The following is a 17,898-nucleotide window of genomic DNA, read 5'->3' on the forward strand; positions in this document are numbered from 1 at the left end:
CTTAAATTTGGTGCACATCACAACATCAACTAGCTGACCTAGTAAAAAGGCATTGGTTAGGCCATCAGGCCCACATCACGGAGACAACATCAGTGCAAGTGACCTTATAGCCTCTGCCTTCTAAGGTTCCCTTTCATAAAAGGCCAGAGAAACCCTTGGCTCATGGCTGATGTCTAGGAATAAGTTCTCAGATGCTGAGCTTTAGGAGCAGGACTCGGAATCCAAACTGAAATTTTTAAAGCAAATTTCTACATTTGCCTGTTGAACTTCCCAGGGATGTCCTCTTCAATACTTTATTTTGGTGTGGGAATAGCCTGGAGTTTTCAAAGGCAGTGTAAAATGAAACTCTAGCAGCTTCTATCACAACCTTAGAGTTGCCATGGGGCAGCAACAGACTTTCTGCAATCTAGGGACTGGTTTAACTGAGTACAAAAATCTCACCAGTAAATTGGCCATGGGAGATGGCATTTTTCATCATGGCAACCCCTTAAAACAAGATATCACGTATATTCACACACAAATATATATGTATATATGCATAGAGACATGTGTACATTATTTATATACATGTCCTTTTTTGCTGAATCGAAGAATTTTCTTATTTTCTTAGTCATCAGTTTGAGTCAGAATAGAATCTATGTGGCTCTTAATGTGCCAGTGTCTTGCCCTCCATCGATTCTCTACAATTTATCCCATAAATATCTTTTTTGTACATTTTTCTTTGCATGTTTTCTCCACTTATTAGACTATGGGGTCCTCAAGAATAGACACTGTTTCATTTCTTTGCCTAGCATCTGATAGGCAATAAATGATAATTGATGGATTTTCAATGAATTAATTGATTGAATTAGTGCATCAACATATTGTTCCAACTGAATGAGTCCTTCGTTCAGCTTTGGGAAACGTTTCTGATGAAGAAATAAAAACACCGAGACTGGGCAAAGATTTTAAATCCTTACAACTTTATTAGGAGAGGCTGTTCACAACTCATTAGCCAGCTCCCAGGTATACACAGTATACATAGCCCAGTCAGTACCTAGGGTCTGCTGTCCTTCTGCAGTACGCAGGGCGTAAACGAACCAAACTTACACACACACAAACACACACACATACCCCCTGCCCCAAATAAGGGAAGAAAACAAAAACAAAAAACAAACTCCACGAGTAACAGCAACAAGTTCTGGTATTTTGGGGGAGCCAAGCGTCAGGTGCAGGAAACAGAACCAGCCCCTCAGGATGCCCCCTTGCCCGCTCACCCGTCCCACAGCACAAGGTCAGTAAGGTGAGTGCTGGGGTCAGGCTCCTACAGTCAGTGCACAGGAAGGATAACGCGGACAAGGGCAAGCTAAACCCAATTCCTATTTGTCCCCAAACCAATGGGAAAAAAGCTTGGTTTTTAAGGGGTCCCAAGGGGTCTTTTGTCACCCAGACCTGAGATGTCTCCCCAACTTCGTCCCAGCCTCCAAAAATCTGCCTCAAGTTTGAACTCTGCTCAGTCCTGAAGACATAGTTTGATTAGTGGAATGTTCATAGTCAAGGGCAACTTCCAAATAAGTCATATTTTTTTCTTAATAATGAAGACAAAAAAAAAAAAATATCAAAACCCAGGAGGGAAAAAAATCCTTCTAGACCTGATTTCACAAACAAGAAAGTATGTTCCTCCTTAAAGATCCAAATGAAATAAATGATAAGGAAGATTCTCCTTCAAGGAAGCTAGTCATCCCATTGAAGGCATCTCTATTAGCCACCCACCCTCATCCGTGTCCCTGCCTCTTCTTCACAGATCCCACTCCATACCTGAATTCTAGTGAGATGCACTAAAAATGAATAACCCTGCTCTGCATTTGAGTCTCCATCTCGGCTCTTCTTGTGGTCCTTGTCCCTATGGAAGGTCCCTGCTTTTTCTCACCAGTAGACACGTACATTTCCCCTCTTTCTAAAGGATTTCTACCCTTCGGTTCAGGCCCTAAGAAGAAGCTAGAGGAAAAGAATTAATATTTAACAGTTGATTGAGTGGTTGGAGGAATCAAAATTCTCTCTCTAAAATCCCTTCTTCTGTCCTTTTGGGGAATACTCCCACTTAGGATCCGGATCTCAACTCTAATGACTCAGACAAAGGAAATCTCAGAACCTGCGCTGGGGTATCTTTATTCTGAAGGAGGATGCTATGTTATGAACAAGCCTCCAACCAGACTTCTTCCCAACTCACAACCAACCCTCTCTTCAAGGCCCTGGGGCCCATGGAATAGAAGCATGCTTTCTATTCCCTTGGCATAGGTCACCTGGGCCACTTGAATTTAGTTGAAATGCCTTCCCTCAAGGTTACAAATGTTAAGTTAAAAAAAAAATTAATTTGAAAATGCGTGTTTTGGGTTCAGGTTGGATTAGATAGCCTCTCAGGTATCTGTCAACAATGAAATCCTATCATAGAGGAAACTACAAGCTTTATGATATTAGCCCATAAGGAAACCTGGATTGGGATAAAGGAAGGAACCTGTCTCAAAATTGGGAGCCCCGCTCGGTGACATGTACTGGCAACTCCCCCAAAGAGACCCACTCATCTTCGCAGATGACCTTCAACATGACCTTCCGAGAAGGGCCCTCAGCTCTGGGATAGTCCGGCAAGCGTGTGGTGAGGAGGTGGGAGAAAGGGAAACAGGATGCCCAGAAAGCAGAACCTGAGGTAGCAAACAATTAACTCCATTTTACAGGTGGGGAAACATCCAGGGAGACAAACAAACACATCAAAGGCCACACAGCAGTCCTGATGTCAGAGAAAGGGGAAGCACTGCCATACTCAGCAGCCGGCCCCCATCGCTCCTCGGGGGCATCTCCTGGGATATGAGGCCAGTCGTTTGGGGTAACAGAGAAGCTGGTGCTGGGTTCCCTTTGTGGACCCCACTGGAGAGAAAGGGGCATTCACTGAGGGAATGGCATTCTTGCTTGGTGAAATCCAGAAGAATCTTAAAGCAAAGGGATCCTGGAGGTGGAAGTACCCCAGCCTCCAATCCCAGTGACAGCAGCTCCCTGCCTGGAGTTTATTTATCCCTTAAGCTTCCTTACACTGGCCATTGGCTCTGGCACAGTCTCCAGGATGCCATAGCAGATTTCATTTTTTTTTTTTTGGCCCAATCCTTTTTTAGGAGGATCTAGACTTTCTCAACTTCCATATTCTCACACTGTTCTCAGTTTTAAGAATTTTTCATCCTTACAAAGCTATAGAGGCTATTCCTTAAAGATTATTCCCCATCCCCACTCCAGCCCCAACCCCCAGCCCCAAATGAATACAATATTCTATAAACCTGGGGTTGACAGGAGGGGAATGTTTTGGGAACCATGAAGGAAAACAGAAAGTTGGGAGATTCCCTGAAGATTCCCTCTACATCCCCATCCCCCCATGATGAAAATGACTTCATCATTGTGATATCTAATCATTTTCCCCATTCCTTGAGGATCCCCTTATCCTGCAAAGTTTTGAGTTTGTTGGATTTGGATTTTTGTTTTTTCCCATTACCAGTCATAAAAGAAAAGGAAAGTGGGTTGCAAGCACCGTGAAAACCTGCATTGTTCAGAGATGGTGCAAGAGCCCTCAGGGCCCCCTGAGGGTGCCAGGCTGCCAGCTTCGGCTCTTCCAGCAGCCTGTGGCCTCCTTTGAGGAAGTGCCACAGTACCTGAAGTTCTGCCCTGGAGATGCCCATGCTCCAGGTCTCTTTTTAATCTGGGCTCCGATCCTTCCATGCCCAGCATGCTCTCCTCTCAGGTTCTCCCTCCTCTCTCCCCCGCACCTGGGCACTGGAGGAACCTGGCACGAGGTAGACTGTGAGTTTAGTACCACTCTGCTCAAGTGAGGGAGGGTGAGGAGAAGCTCTCACCCCTGTCCAATAGTCCTTAGCTCCTGGATGTGAGCCAGGTCCTGAGGTGACCCCCTGGCCAGTGCCCACTGTGCCAGCTGACCAGAATGCTGATGGCCCTAATGTGAGGGTGGGGAGAGTGAGGGGGTGGCAGAAAGAGCCCGATTCAACATGGTCTCAGGGTGCAGAAATCCAACTCCTGGGGTTTCCGACGCAGGTTACACTGGTCCCTGGCCATCAGCTTTCCACCATGGCCCAGACACCTCAGGGGGCGTCTCTTAAATCCCCGGCCACAGCTCTTGGAGCAGGGAGACCAGGCACCCGTCTCCCACGTCGGGCAGGGCTCCCCACAGGGCCTGGTCTCTGGTGGCCGCTGGACCGTGTCGCAGGCGGAAGCAGCCAGAGCCCCCGGGGAGCCCCGGCAGTCCACCACACGTTTTTGCAGGCCATTCCCACAGCTCACGGAGCAGCTGCCCCAGCTGCCCACCACCCACCGAGCTGAAGGCCTGTTGTCCGGCTGCTCCACCTGGTTGGAGAGGCTGAGGACGCTGTTGTTGAGCACAGAAGACCCCCGGCCGTCCTTGCGGTAGGCGGACTTGTCCTCCCGGGGCTCCTTGGGCAGGTAGAAGGAGTATCGGATGCGAGGCGGGGTCATCTTGCCCACAGAGAGAACCTCCACAGTCAGGGGCTCCAGGATAGGCCTGGAGGCCTGCAGCCTCTCAACCGCCGTGCTGGTCCCACTGTACCGCACCAGGCTGCCTTTCACCATCAGGTCCCGCTCCACGGCAGACACCACAAAGTGCCCGTTGAGCAGGTATTTGCCTTGCCCGTTCTTCAGGGCCAAGTAGTTGTCGTCATTGATCAAGCCCTGGTACCCGCGCTGACGGATGTCAATGCTGGAGGCTCCCGCGGGAATAGCCACCACAAAGTTATAGCCATGCCTGGGGGAGGAGAGAAACAAAGCCAGGGTCAGAGCAAGCTCCGAGAGGGAACGGTCATAGAATTACCAAATTCAGCAGCAGGGAGGGCTCCAGTGGCAGCCTGATCCAGCTCACCGCGGAAGGGGTCCCTGCTGCCACACCCCTGGAAACTACACCCAAATTCAGAAGAAGAAACCCAGACCTGTCCCACTTCCCAGATCTGACCTCAGAGTCCAGTCTAATCTACATCATGCCCAACCGGTAATCAAGCCCTTTCTGAAAGAGTTCTATTCTAAGGAAATCTAATACCCTAAAAGTAGCTACTTTGGATAATTCTCAATTAAATTAAGCTTTGTTCATGACCAAATGCAGTGTGATATGGTGGAGTTGGGAAGACGTAGGAACAATTTCTGCCTCTGACATTATATACGGCGGCCCCCCTGATGACTCTAAGACCATAAGTTGCAGATTATGCATAAATTGCTGATCTGCATTGGTGGAAGCAGTTTCCAAGCAAGGGTTTGCTCAATACCGATCAATATGAAATCATAAGTCTGAACAAAAGAAACAAAAAAAATTTATTCATATAAAGAAAAGAATCTTGGACTTTGTCAGAAGATATGAACTCAAAATCCTGCTAGAGACCTGGGTTCAAAATCCCACTTATTAGTTATATGACCATGATTAAGGCCCTCAGCCTTTCTAAGCCTCGATGCCTTCATCTGCAACTGAGATAATGATATTTGCATTCTCTACCTCAGAGAGTTGTATAAATCAAATGTGATCACGTATAATTTGCAAATCTTAAAGTGCCACATTTGTAAATGATGTTACCAACTAATCAACAAGCATTTGGTAAGCACTATGAGCTTGGTATTACAATATCCCTAGAATTGAGGCAGCATAGAATAGTGAATAGAAAATGGATCTCAAAGTAAGGAAGACTGAATTCAAATCCCCCCTTCTGACATTATATTGTCTGTGGCATTCTGAGCAAGTAATTTAACCTCTAAGTACTCTAGCTAAAACGAAAAAGTTGCAGAAAAGGTCCCAACATGCATTGGTATTAAAAAAAAAAATCACAAACCCAATGCATATTTGTCTATTCCTATAGATTTTGGGTTGTTGCTATTCAGTTATATTTGACTCTTCATGACCGCACTGGGGGATTTTCTTGGCAAAGATACTGAAGTTTGCCATTTCCTTCTCCAACCAATTCTACAGATTAGGAAGCTGAGGCAGAAGTAAGTGACTTGCCCAAGTCACACAGGTTGTAAGTATCTGAGGCTGTTTTTGAACTCAGGAAGGTGAGTCTTCCTATGAGACCCAATAGTTTACCCACTGAGCCACCTATCTGCCCTATTACTTACAACCTTTCCAAACTAACCCATCCTAAGCTAACCAGCATTCATGACCATTGCCTCTTCGTATCTATGTTAATGGACTGAAATTCACATTATACAGAATTTTATTATTAATTTTCAATTTGTTTTGGTCTATGGTTTTGTTATGGGGGAGGAAGCAGTGCCTTTGGAAGTTTGTTGCTCTTTCTGCAACAATGGGTTGATCTTCTTGATAGTGGTTTTCTTCGACTAAGACTTAAAGGCTTCTGGGGTCCCAGAACCAAGTATCAGCTAAGGGAAATGGTTCAGAAGGAGGGTTTCTCACGGATAAATTATGCCAGAGATCGTCCTTGGGATGGATAATTTCCACACAGATCGCCGTGAGCTAACTCTGTGTCACTCCCTAAGGCTCTTGTTTGTTGCTGCTTGTTTGTATTGCTTGCTGCATGTGTGACTTAGTTCTATAAGCTTCTTGTACACAGCAACCAAATGCTTTTCTCTCCCTTCCAGTCTGCACACAGAAAGGGTTAAATGAGTTACCTTCAGAGAGATTCAGAGTGGGCAACTAGGGTTAGTCTTCAAGACCTAAGAGCCCCAAGTTCTCAGGATCAATGTATTCTGCTGTCAACCTTTGTGCACCCCCCAAAAAACAGACTTTGATAGCAAAAGGGGAGACACTGTCAAAGGAAAGACTTGTTCCCAGGCCTGACCTGAGGAAAATAAATGCTCTCAGCATGGTGTTCATGTGAGCACAGAAGCCAGGCCCTGGAACTTTGGAGACAACAGGCAGGAATTGGGAGCCAGGGTTTCAAATCATGATTTTCTAGACAGTGAAAATCCATACCACTCCCTGCTCCCCACTCCAAAGCGACTCCCTTACCTCCAAACCTGAAAAAATGTCAGAAAGCCTAGGCAAAAGATGGGAGCCTTTATAAGAGGACCCACCCTCTGAAAAAAATATCGTTGTGATTTGCTTGCTCATTTCATCTCCCAGTGTCAAAGATCTGGCCTTATTTGGCTTAACAAAAAAAACAACAAGTTTTCTAATCACCCAAGATAGCAGGCATTCAATAAATACTTGTGAACCTTACTTCAGAGATTTAGGGATAAGGAGAGCACTGTGTGCTGGGTATCAAGATGACAAAAGGTATAGAGGGAGTGAGACTTGGGATCTAGAAGACATGAATTCATAAACTGCCTCAGACTTTGCTAGCTATATATCATGGTCAATCCCTTTACCTCTTTTAGTTTCCCCATGTATAATAGCAAAATAATAGCACCTAACTCATAGGACCATCATAAGGTTCAAATGAGTTCTATGTAAATTTTAAAGGCTATGCAAATGCTATTTATTATTATTATTATTATTATTATTATAGCTGAGGGTGTTGTCCAAGGTCTTGAATCTGTCTCAGTCACCCTAGAGCAGTGGTTCTCAAAGTATGGTGCAGTGAATCCTGGAGGGACCCTTTCAGAGGGTCTCCAAATTCAAATTTAGTTTTTTTTTCTATTTATGGTAAATATCTATTATGTAACCCATATAAACAAAAACTCTTTGAACATATTCTCAATAGTTGTTAATACGGTAAAGATACTAAGAAAAAGAGTTTGAGAACCACTGCGTCTAGAGCTCCCAGTCAGGGTACAGGAGGAGAGAGGGGGGAAATGAATTTTTATTTTCCTTCTTTACCACCCCCTCCAACAATTGCTCTCTTCCCAAGCCTTCAACTCATATGCTAGAGAGCCTCCGGCAAATCAGGCACATGCATGCATTCTTGGTAGAGTGATGAATTAGTACAGCTACTTTGAAAAGCTATTTGGAAATATGCCCTCAAAGTTACTAACCTGCATACCCATTGACCCAGTCATATCATTACTAGGCTTATACCCCAAAGAGATCAAAGAGGAAAAGATGTTACAGATACAGAAATGTTTATAACAGCTCATTTTGTGGTGACAAAGAACTGAAAACTAAGAGGGGCAAGAGGGGTCCCCATCAATTGGGCAAGGGCCAAACAAAATATGACATTTAAATGCAACAAAACGACATGGCATAAAAAAAATGATGAAGGAGATGATTTCAGAGAAACATGGAAAGATTTGAATAAATAGATGTAAAATAAAGTGAGCAGAACCAGAGAACAATTTGTACTAAAACAACATCATAAAAACAATTTTAAAAGATCTAAGAATTCTGTATTAACCAAGATTCTAAAAGGCTGATAATGAAGCATGCAACCCACTTCCTGATAGAGAGAGATGATAAACTACGGGTACAGAATACGTTTTTGGAAATGGCCAATATGGGATTTTTTTTTTTGCTTGATTATGTATTTTTGTCATAAGAATTTTGTTGCTATTATTTTTTCCCTAGTAGGACCAGGAGATTTTGGAGGAAGAAAAAATAAATATGCATTAAAAACCAAAAGGCTTTAAACTAGAATTACCAATCATAGCCTTATGTTCAAACAAACAAAAAACTCACATGGGTTTGGTGAAGAGTCCGGTGACCCTCTTACAACTCTTGTTATCTCCCCCACACACTCCACATTTGTCAAATTTCTTCTTGGAGCCCAAGTTCCCATCACAGCCTGCCTTGATGCATTTGCCCTGGACACAAACTGAGGTGGAATCCGGAGTACATGGGGTGCCATCTACCACCTGTGGTCCCCGCAAGGAGGGGAGAGAGAGACATGGATGAGCAGGTATGTTCGCAAAGCCTTTCCCTACAGGAAGCCACCCTAGCTGGGACCTCCCTGCCCAGACCCTGCTCACCTTGGGTGCAAGCACATAGAAGTAGCCAGTGCCGCTGGCCCGGCAGATGAGCTTGCACTTATCCCGGGGGGAGACGCCCGAGTACTTGGGCACCCAGGCCATGGTGAGGGTGAGCCGATTAGTGCTGTGGTTGTAGCCGTTGAAAGCTTCACACTGCTCCTCCCGGAAACTCTTGCCAGAGACTGGGGTGGGGGGAAGCAAACACAGGAGTCTCAGAAAAGTATCTCAAGGGGATGGGCGGGCAAGACTCCAGGGGGATTCTTTAGCCGTGAGCCACTCATTCTCTGCTTTCAGCCTTGTCCATCATTCTCCCCCATTTAACAGAAAACTAAAACTGAGGCTAAAAAAATCAATATAAACTAACCTAAAGAATCTGGGAAAGAGATGAATTAGATTCCCAAGAGTCACTTTTCCCAATTGTCCAGGTCCAGATGCCACTAGAGTCCCACTCTTCACATTCAATATGCTGGCCTTTCCTTTTCATAATCTACTACAAGATGATGGAAATTTAAGTGCCCTTAACTGGGAGAAATTCTGACATTTCCCTCCACAGAATGTTTAAAGTAGGCCAGATTTGATGACTCACTATCTAGTGGAGGGAGAGGGATAGATTTGCAAATGAAGGTGGTGAAAAACAAATTTTTTTTAACTTAAGTAGGCCAGAAACTTTTCGTGCTCAGTATGGATATTGTCTTCCAAAAAGCAGGAGAAAAGACATCAGAAGAACCCCTCAACGTTGCCAATTGTAAGGCTGACATCTTGGATATAGTAGTTGTTTAGAAAAACTTTTCTGGGATAAGAGATCAGCTCCTGGTTCCTCCTTACCTGAACTGGGGCATGGCTCCAGGTTACAGGACCGATATTTGACTCTCACTCCCTCACAGTATTTTCCTCCATTGGCAGGTGCAGGGTTGCTACATTCCCGACGGGACAACTGCACACCTCCACCACAGGTGCGGGAGCAGGGGCCATAAGGTTCCCACTTGGCCCAGGCACCATCCACCTGGAAAGACAGAGACCACTTAATATCTGTGAAATTCCCCTGAATCAACAACCCACCTGTGCATCAACCCTGAAGTAAAGCAATGTTAGTTTTTAGACTCCACTGGTTCAGAATTTCCCAGAATTCCCACAGGCTAGTCTGGAAGCAGGTGTCTGCTCAGACCAATGCAAAAAGGATTGTTAAATTTTCAGATGGAATATTTGCACTTTACAAAAAACTACAAATCAGAGCTTCATTTATTGTTTTGTGGATTATCTAGGCTTTAAAAAGTGACAGAGATTTTCATTTTTTGTTGTTGTTTGCTTGCATTTTGTTTCCTTTCTCATTTTTTTCCCTTTTTGATCTGATTTTTCTTATGCAACATGGTATTTGTGGGAAAATGTATAGAAGAAATGCACATGTTTAACATATATTGGATTATTTGCCATCCAGAGAAGGGAGTGGTGGGGGAAGGGAGGGAAAAAACTTAGAACACAAGATTTTGTAAGGGTGAATGTTGAAAATTATCCATGTATATATTTTGAAAATAAAGAGCTTTAATTTAAAAAAAGAAAAATGATAGAGATGCAACTACATGGGCCAGTGGGTAGAGTATCAGCCCTGGAATCAGGAAGATCTGAGTTCAAGTTCAGACTCAGACATTTACTAGCTGTGTGATCCTGGGCAAGTCACTTAACCCTGATTGCCTCCAAAAAAAAAAAAAGTATGGAGAAAAAATTAATAAAACAAATTAAATATAAACTACGTCCTACACACTTTTTCTTTTCAGAGAGTCAGTTGTTAAACATTTAACAGAATATCCTTGTCCAGAAGTTATCTTTGTGTCTCTTTAGAGAAAAAAGGGTAGGCTAAGCAAATTAAGAATGTAATCATGACAAATTATTAGCCTTTTTAAAAACTAAAAGCAATATCACCTTCATAAGCTTGAATACAAAATGCTACAAATTATATTAACTAAATTTCCTAATATTCTTTTTCCCCCATTAAGAATTTATCTTAAAGTAAGTACCCATTAACTGAGAAATTGCTGAATAAATGATGATAGATGAATATGATGGATGCTTCTGCTATAAGAACATGTCCATAAAGAATTCTTGGAAACTTAGCAGAATTTGTATGCACTGATACAAAGTGAAGTAAGTAAAAACAGAAGAATTTACAGAATGACCACAACAATGTAAAGGGAAACATTTAAATTCATTAGAACTCCAGAAAATGCAGTGACCAATAGAGACTGCAGCGAACTGTTAATGAAACAGACATGTCCTTAGTGGACAGATCATGAACTATAGATGTGGGATGAAGTATACATTGTCGGACAAACTCAACCTCTTGATTTAGTTTGCTTGTTGTCATTTTATTCTTTTAGGAATGAAGAGTTATTTTAAAATGATATTGATGTAAAAGGAAAAATAGTGTGACTTTATGAATCTAAAACTATCTTTTAATATTTTAATTATAACTTCTAAATCAATCCAGCCGTTCCATCATCAAGTCCAATGTGAGATAATTTACTAAATTGTTGTTGTTTGTCTTTTGTTCTCAAGGAGGACCAGGACATCAGGGAACTGATGCCATGGCATGCAAGTGAGTTGGATTTCAGTGAGGGAGGCTGGGCAAGGGTACCTGCCTCGCTTTCCCCTCCAGAGCCATAGGGGTCCAGTGACCAGATATAGATCAGGATAACTAGAGATGGCCCTGGATGCAATGGGAGACCTCCACCTTTTTAATATAAACTCTTCAACAGATCTCAGTTTGACAGAGGCAGCACCCATTTACTGATTAAAGCTGTATAGCAATTGAGGCAAAGTTTCACTAGTCCAAAAAAGGAAAAAAAAAAAATCTGAATAAATAAATAAATAAAACCTGGGAGGAAAAAATCTTCAGGGTTTCCAACTAAACAAAAGTTAATGCTATTTACATTCAATCTGAATCAATTAGAACCCAAACAGTGACCAAATGTCCATATAATATAATCTGCTAATGGATGGGATTAGTGATACTTGATAATATTTAGCTTCCCGAAATCCTAAAATCATTTCAACTTTGAAATAGATTATGGAATGAAGATTTGATTTTGTTTAGAATCTGGAGAGAAAAGGAACTGTAAATTTAGACTCCAAATCATGTTTTCTTGGCATTTTAATATTTTAAAATGAGTTTGCAATCCCTGAGCAGATGTCATCTGACCAACATTGTACCAGCCTGGAATGTAAAATATTGCAAAAATTGAAAGTAGCTGTGATTTCATCAGAATAAGGAACTCCTGGGACTTGGATCACTGTACTCTTATGATCACAATCCCCCTATGACTTATAAAGAAAAATTTTCTAAGGAATGATTTGAGGCATATCAAGGGGTCAAGTGACTTTTCCAATGTCATACAGCTGGAAAGTATATATGATTTAAAACTACTTTCTAAACAGTACTCTTTCTGCTACACCAAGCTGTCTCTCTTTGGCTTTAATATATGAAATAGAACCTAGAATTAAAGAGTTAGAGCTGGAAGGGACCACATAGATTATTTCATTCAATTTCAAGAAAAGCCATTCTCCCCTAGAAAACTTTCAGGAGATCCTGCCACCTCCCAGGGGCTCCTCCCAGAAGAGCCAGATATTCATCTGGCAACCTGGACTCCTACTCCAGCTTAGATAAGAAGCAAGAAAGCTACATTTGAAGGAGTGGAAAGGACAAAGCAATGGTCTCCATCCATGTATAGTTACAGATCAGACTCTGAGATTCTCATTGGGCAATAAGTGAGACTGGTCAGAGTTCTCTTCCCAACCTTATGCTAAGAGGGGGACTTTGTCAACCTACCTGTCTCATGGATAAACTGGATGATATGTTGGAGTCTGTCTGTCTACCTGTCCCTGATATACTTGGGAGCACAAGACTGAATCAGATAAAAGAGAAAATGAGAGGAAAGAGAGGAAAAGGACTGAGGTACTAACAGTGAAGGAGAATATTCTGAAATGTAGCTGAAATGTAACCCTGTGCCCCCAGGCCAAGCAAAACAACCCTAATCCTTCTTCCACATGACATCACTGACCCACCCTAAGAGAAAGGCTTAGACTTTTTTGTGTATTTATTCAGCATATGTATTCTATCCTTCCCCTTATCCTTCAGTATATACATCACTCACTCAGACTACAGGCTCCTAGAGGGCAGGGCTATGTGTAAATTGCTCTATACAAATGCCAGGTCAGTACAAGTAATAGTTTCTTCCCAGACACCGGGTCCCCACAGAAGAGAATTAAGAGGGGTTCCACCCCGCCCCCCACTCCCTGGCATCCCCAGCAAAGAGCAGGCCATGGTACTCACCCTGTACTTACTGATGTTATGTCTCTCCACACAAGCCCCCTTCAGGCAGAACTTGCCTTCTCCACACCCAGTGCCATCTGCCCAGGGGAAGTGGCGGGTCTGGCACACCATCTGGCCCTTTGCCTTGCCCGTGCACCACAGCTTGGTACAGTACTGCATGTAGGGGCAGGGCTTGGAACCCACACCGAAGGCTAGCTCGCACTGCTGGTTCAGGGTGTAGCTGGATCCTGGTAGATCCTCAGGCAGTGAAATGGGCTTGCTGGGCTGGTCCAAGAGACAGTCACCTGTGGGGAAAAAACCAAGGGGATTAAGAAGGGAGGAGATGAGAGAGCTGGGGCTGCTGGAGGCTTGGGATGAATTAGCAGCAATCAGGGACTACTTCCCAAAAAAGGAAGAGCGAAAAGAGTTTTCTGACCCACATCTGAGAATCCAGAAATAAAGGATTTTTGCCAGAGCTCTTTCAGCCCATTATTCTCTTTCTGGGAGGAGCTTTTACTATTAAAGCATTCTCTTTCCTATCACCTCATTTTGCCCTCACAATTATATGAGGTAAGGTGGTCAGATATAGTCTTAACCAGATTATAGATTTGGAAACCAAAGTCTTACGAGGTGAGATTTAGTTTTTACCTAGAGAGAAATGGCAAGTGAAGAGCTTGTTGTTGTGTTCAGTCATGTCTCACTTTTCATGACCCCATTTGCCATTTCTTTCTCCAGCTTAGTTTACAGATGAGGAAACTGAGGTAAACAGGGTTAATTGACTTGCCCAAGATCACACTGGATTTGAACAGGAACATGAATCTTCCTGACTCCAGGCCTGGTACTCTATCCATGGTACCACTTAGCTACCTCAGTGAAGAGCTTAATTAAGGCTATGTCAGATCTCCTAACTAAGGATTCCAGAATCTGAGAGTTGGAATAAGGAATCTGGAAGTTGGAAGAGTTATAAAGCACTTTTAGGTTTGCAAAATATGCATTTAATCCTTAACAATAATCCTGTGATTTAGGTACTATTATTATTCTCATTTTATAGATGAGGATTTGTCATGGGTCATATAAGCTAGTAAGCATCTGAAGCAGAATTTGAATTCAGGTTTTATTTACTCTAAGTCCATACACTCTACTCAGTATGTTATATGCCATCTAGCTGGAAGGTATCTCAGGGAGCACCTCATCTAGCTTATACTTGAAAGAACACTCTCTGCAATGTACTGAACAATAAAGTATCCAGTCTTAGGAAGTTTTTCCTTATACCAAGGCAGCCAAGTGGTGCCATAGTGCATAGAGCGCCACACCTGTTGTCAGAAGACTCAACTTTCTGAGTTCAAATCCAGCCTCACCTACTCTGTGTGACCCTCAACTACCCTATGTGCCTCAGTTTCCTCATCTGTAAAATGAACTGGAGAAGGAAATGGCAAACTGCTCCAGTATCTTTGCCAAGAAAACGCCAAATGGGTTATAGAGTCAGACACAAAGAAAAAACAAATAAGCAACAACTTTCCTTCAAAAGAAGCCTAAATTTGCCTCCTCGGTTTTTATTCCCATTATTCTGCCCTTTGTGTCCAAGTAGAACAAGTCTAATCCCTCTTCCAGAAAATAATCTTTCAAATATTTAAGGACAACTATCATGTTTCCTGAAATAGCTTCTTTCATTCCCAGTTCCATCAGTGATCATCAAATGATGACAAAGTTGAGGTCCTTCATCTTCCTAATGGTCCCCCTCTAAGTTATCAGTATCCTTCCTAAAATCTTGCACTCAGAAATTAAGCATAAATTTTCAACTTAGAATTTGGGACATTAATAAAATCTGAATATTTTTCTCTTCCCTTTGGGATCTTTGCCTCCTTTAAATATCTTCAACACTCTCAAAACTGTTATCTCTGGCAATGATTCCTTCTTTGTACACTTGGTCTAACATAGCTACTTTTCTTTTCTTTGCTTTAACACTATGTTTAAGTTCTTTCTAAGTGCATCTGAGACTGTAATGCTAGAGTCCTAGTGTGGTAACATTACTGTCTTTAAAGATTTCAAGAGTCTGCAGATCTTTTCCATTTTTCCTCTGTTTATTGTCAGCTTCCATTTTCACCCTCAAATGTTCTTGGGATGACTTTGCTTACTGAAGTATCTTGCCAACTTTTTGTAAAGTTTATATGACTGCAAATATAGTCTCTGAAGAATTTTTTAAATGACATTACTCAGAGGGCAAATGGAAAAGTATATATGGTGGCTATGAGTAGATTGTATTACATAACAGATAAGGAATTACAAAGAAGTAGACAGCAGAAACACCCCAGCACAGAGTACTCTACTTGTAGTAAACTCAAGGGATGCATAAAAGAATTGTGGTCTGAATCATTGGAGAGGACATTAACATCAATGAGATCAAAAATCCATTTGAGTTCTAAATGTTTAGATCTTTCTGAATACTCTCATCCAAAGAATTAGTTTTATATTATTTGTAAAATTGATAAGCATACTGATTATGTCTTAGATACACTGGTAAAATCATGTCAAATATCCCGGAGCCAAGCACAGTTCCCTGGAGCACTCCACTGGAGACTTTCCAAAATGAAAAGAAACTATAAATATTACTCTTTGAAGCTATCCATTCCACTAATTGTACCTTATTGCACTATTCTTTAGCCCATATTCCTCCATATTTTCCAGAACAGAAAGAGCCTCTGTCAAATGCCTTCTAAAATATAGGTAAACTGCATCTACAACATTTTCTCGATACCTGTCTAATAGTCCTGTCAAAAAGGGAATTAAGGTCAGTCTGACATGATCCATTCTTGAGGAAACAGAGTGGTTTTCTGACATCACTACTATCACTCTCCAAAAATTCATTAACTATCCTTTTGCTAATAATACCTTCTAGATTTTTGCCAAGAATCTAAGTCAAACTCACTCATTCATCCATCTGAGAAGTTCATTCTCATCCTTTTTTGAAAATCTAGACAATGTTTGCCCTTCTCCAATCCTGTGGTACCTCTTCCAGTTTCCACAGCCTTCCAAGTATCACTGACCCTAGCTTGGCAGTGACATCCCCCAGTTCTTTGAGCAGGTTGGGACACAATTTGTCTTGAACTAGACTTGAACACATCAAGAGTTATATCACCCTTCTTATCTCAGGTATTAACTCCTTATTGGCTATTTCTGTTCTGCCCTTTGCAATCCAAAGATTATCCTTTGCAAAAAAACAAAAACAAACAAAAAAACGTCCAAAATAAAATGTAGAATAGAGCGATTTTGTTTTCACTCCATTATCTGTTGTCATTAACATATATCATTATCACATATGCTTCTAAATAACTATCTTATCCCTTCTTTGACCTTCCTTTTTTTCCAAGTTTTTTAGTTATTCTTAATATTCCTCACCCACCTCAGCTTGTTACAAGCTTTAGCAATCCCAAGTCTAACAGGATCACGGTGTTATTGTGCAATTGTTTCCTCATGTCTAACTTTTTGTGACCCCATACTTGGGGTTTTTTGGCAGAGATAGAGAGGTTTGCCATTTCCGTTTCTAGATCACTTGACAGATGCACAAACTGAGACAAACAGGATTAAATGACATGCCCAGAGTCGCACAATTAGTAAATGTCTGAGGTCAGCTTTGACCTCAGGAAAATGAGTCAGTCTGAATTCAGGTCTGGTGTTTTATCCATCCCAACTGCACCACCTAGCTACTCCACAAAACACACTTCACTTTTATATCTATTTCCCATTATCTATCTTTGCTTCTATCTTCTGGACTTTTTTAAAAAAATCTAAGTTGATCAGAGAGTTCCCTGTGTGGCCACATCAGATTCTGTAGACAATTCCCCCTTTTCTTTCTCATTGGAATTGTTTTTTCTTATCTCTTCAGAGTTGTATTCTTGAGAGCTTCCCATTACTCATGGGCTAATTTCCATTATAGAATTTTAGTTTACAGTATTCTTATTTTTCCTATGAATCCTTTGAGATCTATTCTCTTTAAATGTAGGATACATATTACACTATTCTTTTTCACGAATTCAAACATAAAATGGTAACTTCCCCTAAGTCTTTATTATTTTCACCCTAAAATCTCATAACGCTTTTGTTAGAATCAAATCCAAAATAAAATTTCTTTTTGTTACTTCTGAAGGATAAAATTATACTTAAGGCAAAAAAGAACCTTTTAACTGCTCTGCTTTTAGTAGAGAGAAAACTCTAATAGATATGGGGATAACTGAAGTCTCCAACACTATATATATATATTACGCCCTTATGTCAAGCTTGTGATGTATCATCCATACCCTTCCATCTACTTCTTCTCCATCCAGGCAATCTGTAGTATATTCAGATGACAACGCTGCTCCTGTTCTGGCTTGTAATGATCTTCACCATGTCCCCTCCCGAACACTTCCTTGGCTCCTGGATTTCTGCACATGAGTATAACTACACAGTGCTATTCCATGTCCTGACATCCCCACACAGGCACATGCTTTTACCTGTCCAGTTCTTTTGAATTGGGTCTCTCCTTTCAGAGCTATTGGCTTATTCCAGCAAGTCTCAATGATATTTGTGCTACCCATACTTTCGCCATCTCTGTACAACTCAGGGATTTTTATTCTTGGTTCCTCTTTCAGATTTTAACTTTTATAAACATCTGCATGTTTCCTACTGTTACTCATCCTATATTATGGCTACTTTCTCCAGTAAGGTGA

The 17,898-nt window shown here is 41.8% G+C and overlaps 1 protein-coding gene across 1 annotated transcript in view; it reads right to left on the reverse strand.

The window, feature by feature from the left end:
* Positions 1–945: 945 nt before the first annotated feature.
* ADAMTS15 (ADAM metallopeptidase with thrombospondin type 1 motif 15) overlaps positions 946–17,898 on the reverse strand; it is a 36,919-nt gene continuing 19,966 nt past the window's right edge. Inside the window, exons 4-8 of the mRNA XM_003764411.2 lie at positions 13,214–13,497; positions 9,715–9,892; positions 8,890–9,071; positions 8,600–8,775; positions 946–4,792 (exon numbers count right to left, since the gene is read on the reverse strand). Of these exons, the coding sequence (XP_003764459.1) occupies positions 4,018–4,792; positions 8,600–8,775; positions 8,890–9,071; positions 9,715–9,892; positions 13,214–13,497 (1,595 nt within the window). The 3' untranslated portion in view covers positions 946–4,017. The remainder of the gene's footprint in view (positions 4,793–8,599; positions 8,776–8,889; positions 9,072–9,714; positions 9,893–13,213; positions 13,498–17,898) is intronic.

This window comes from Sarcophilus harrisii, chromosome 3 (genome assembly GCF_902635505.1).
Source record: "Sarcophilus harrisii chromosome 3, mSarHar1.11, whole genome shotgun sequence".
Lineage (NCBI taxonomy): Eukaryota > Metazoa > Chordata > Mammalia > Dasyuromorphia > Dasyuridae > Sarcophilus > Sarcophilus harrisii.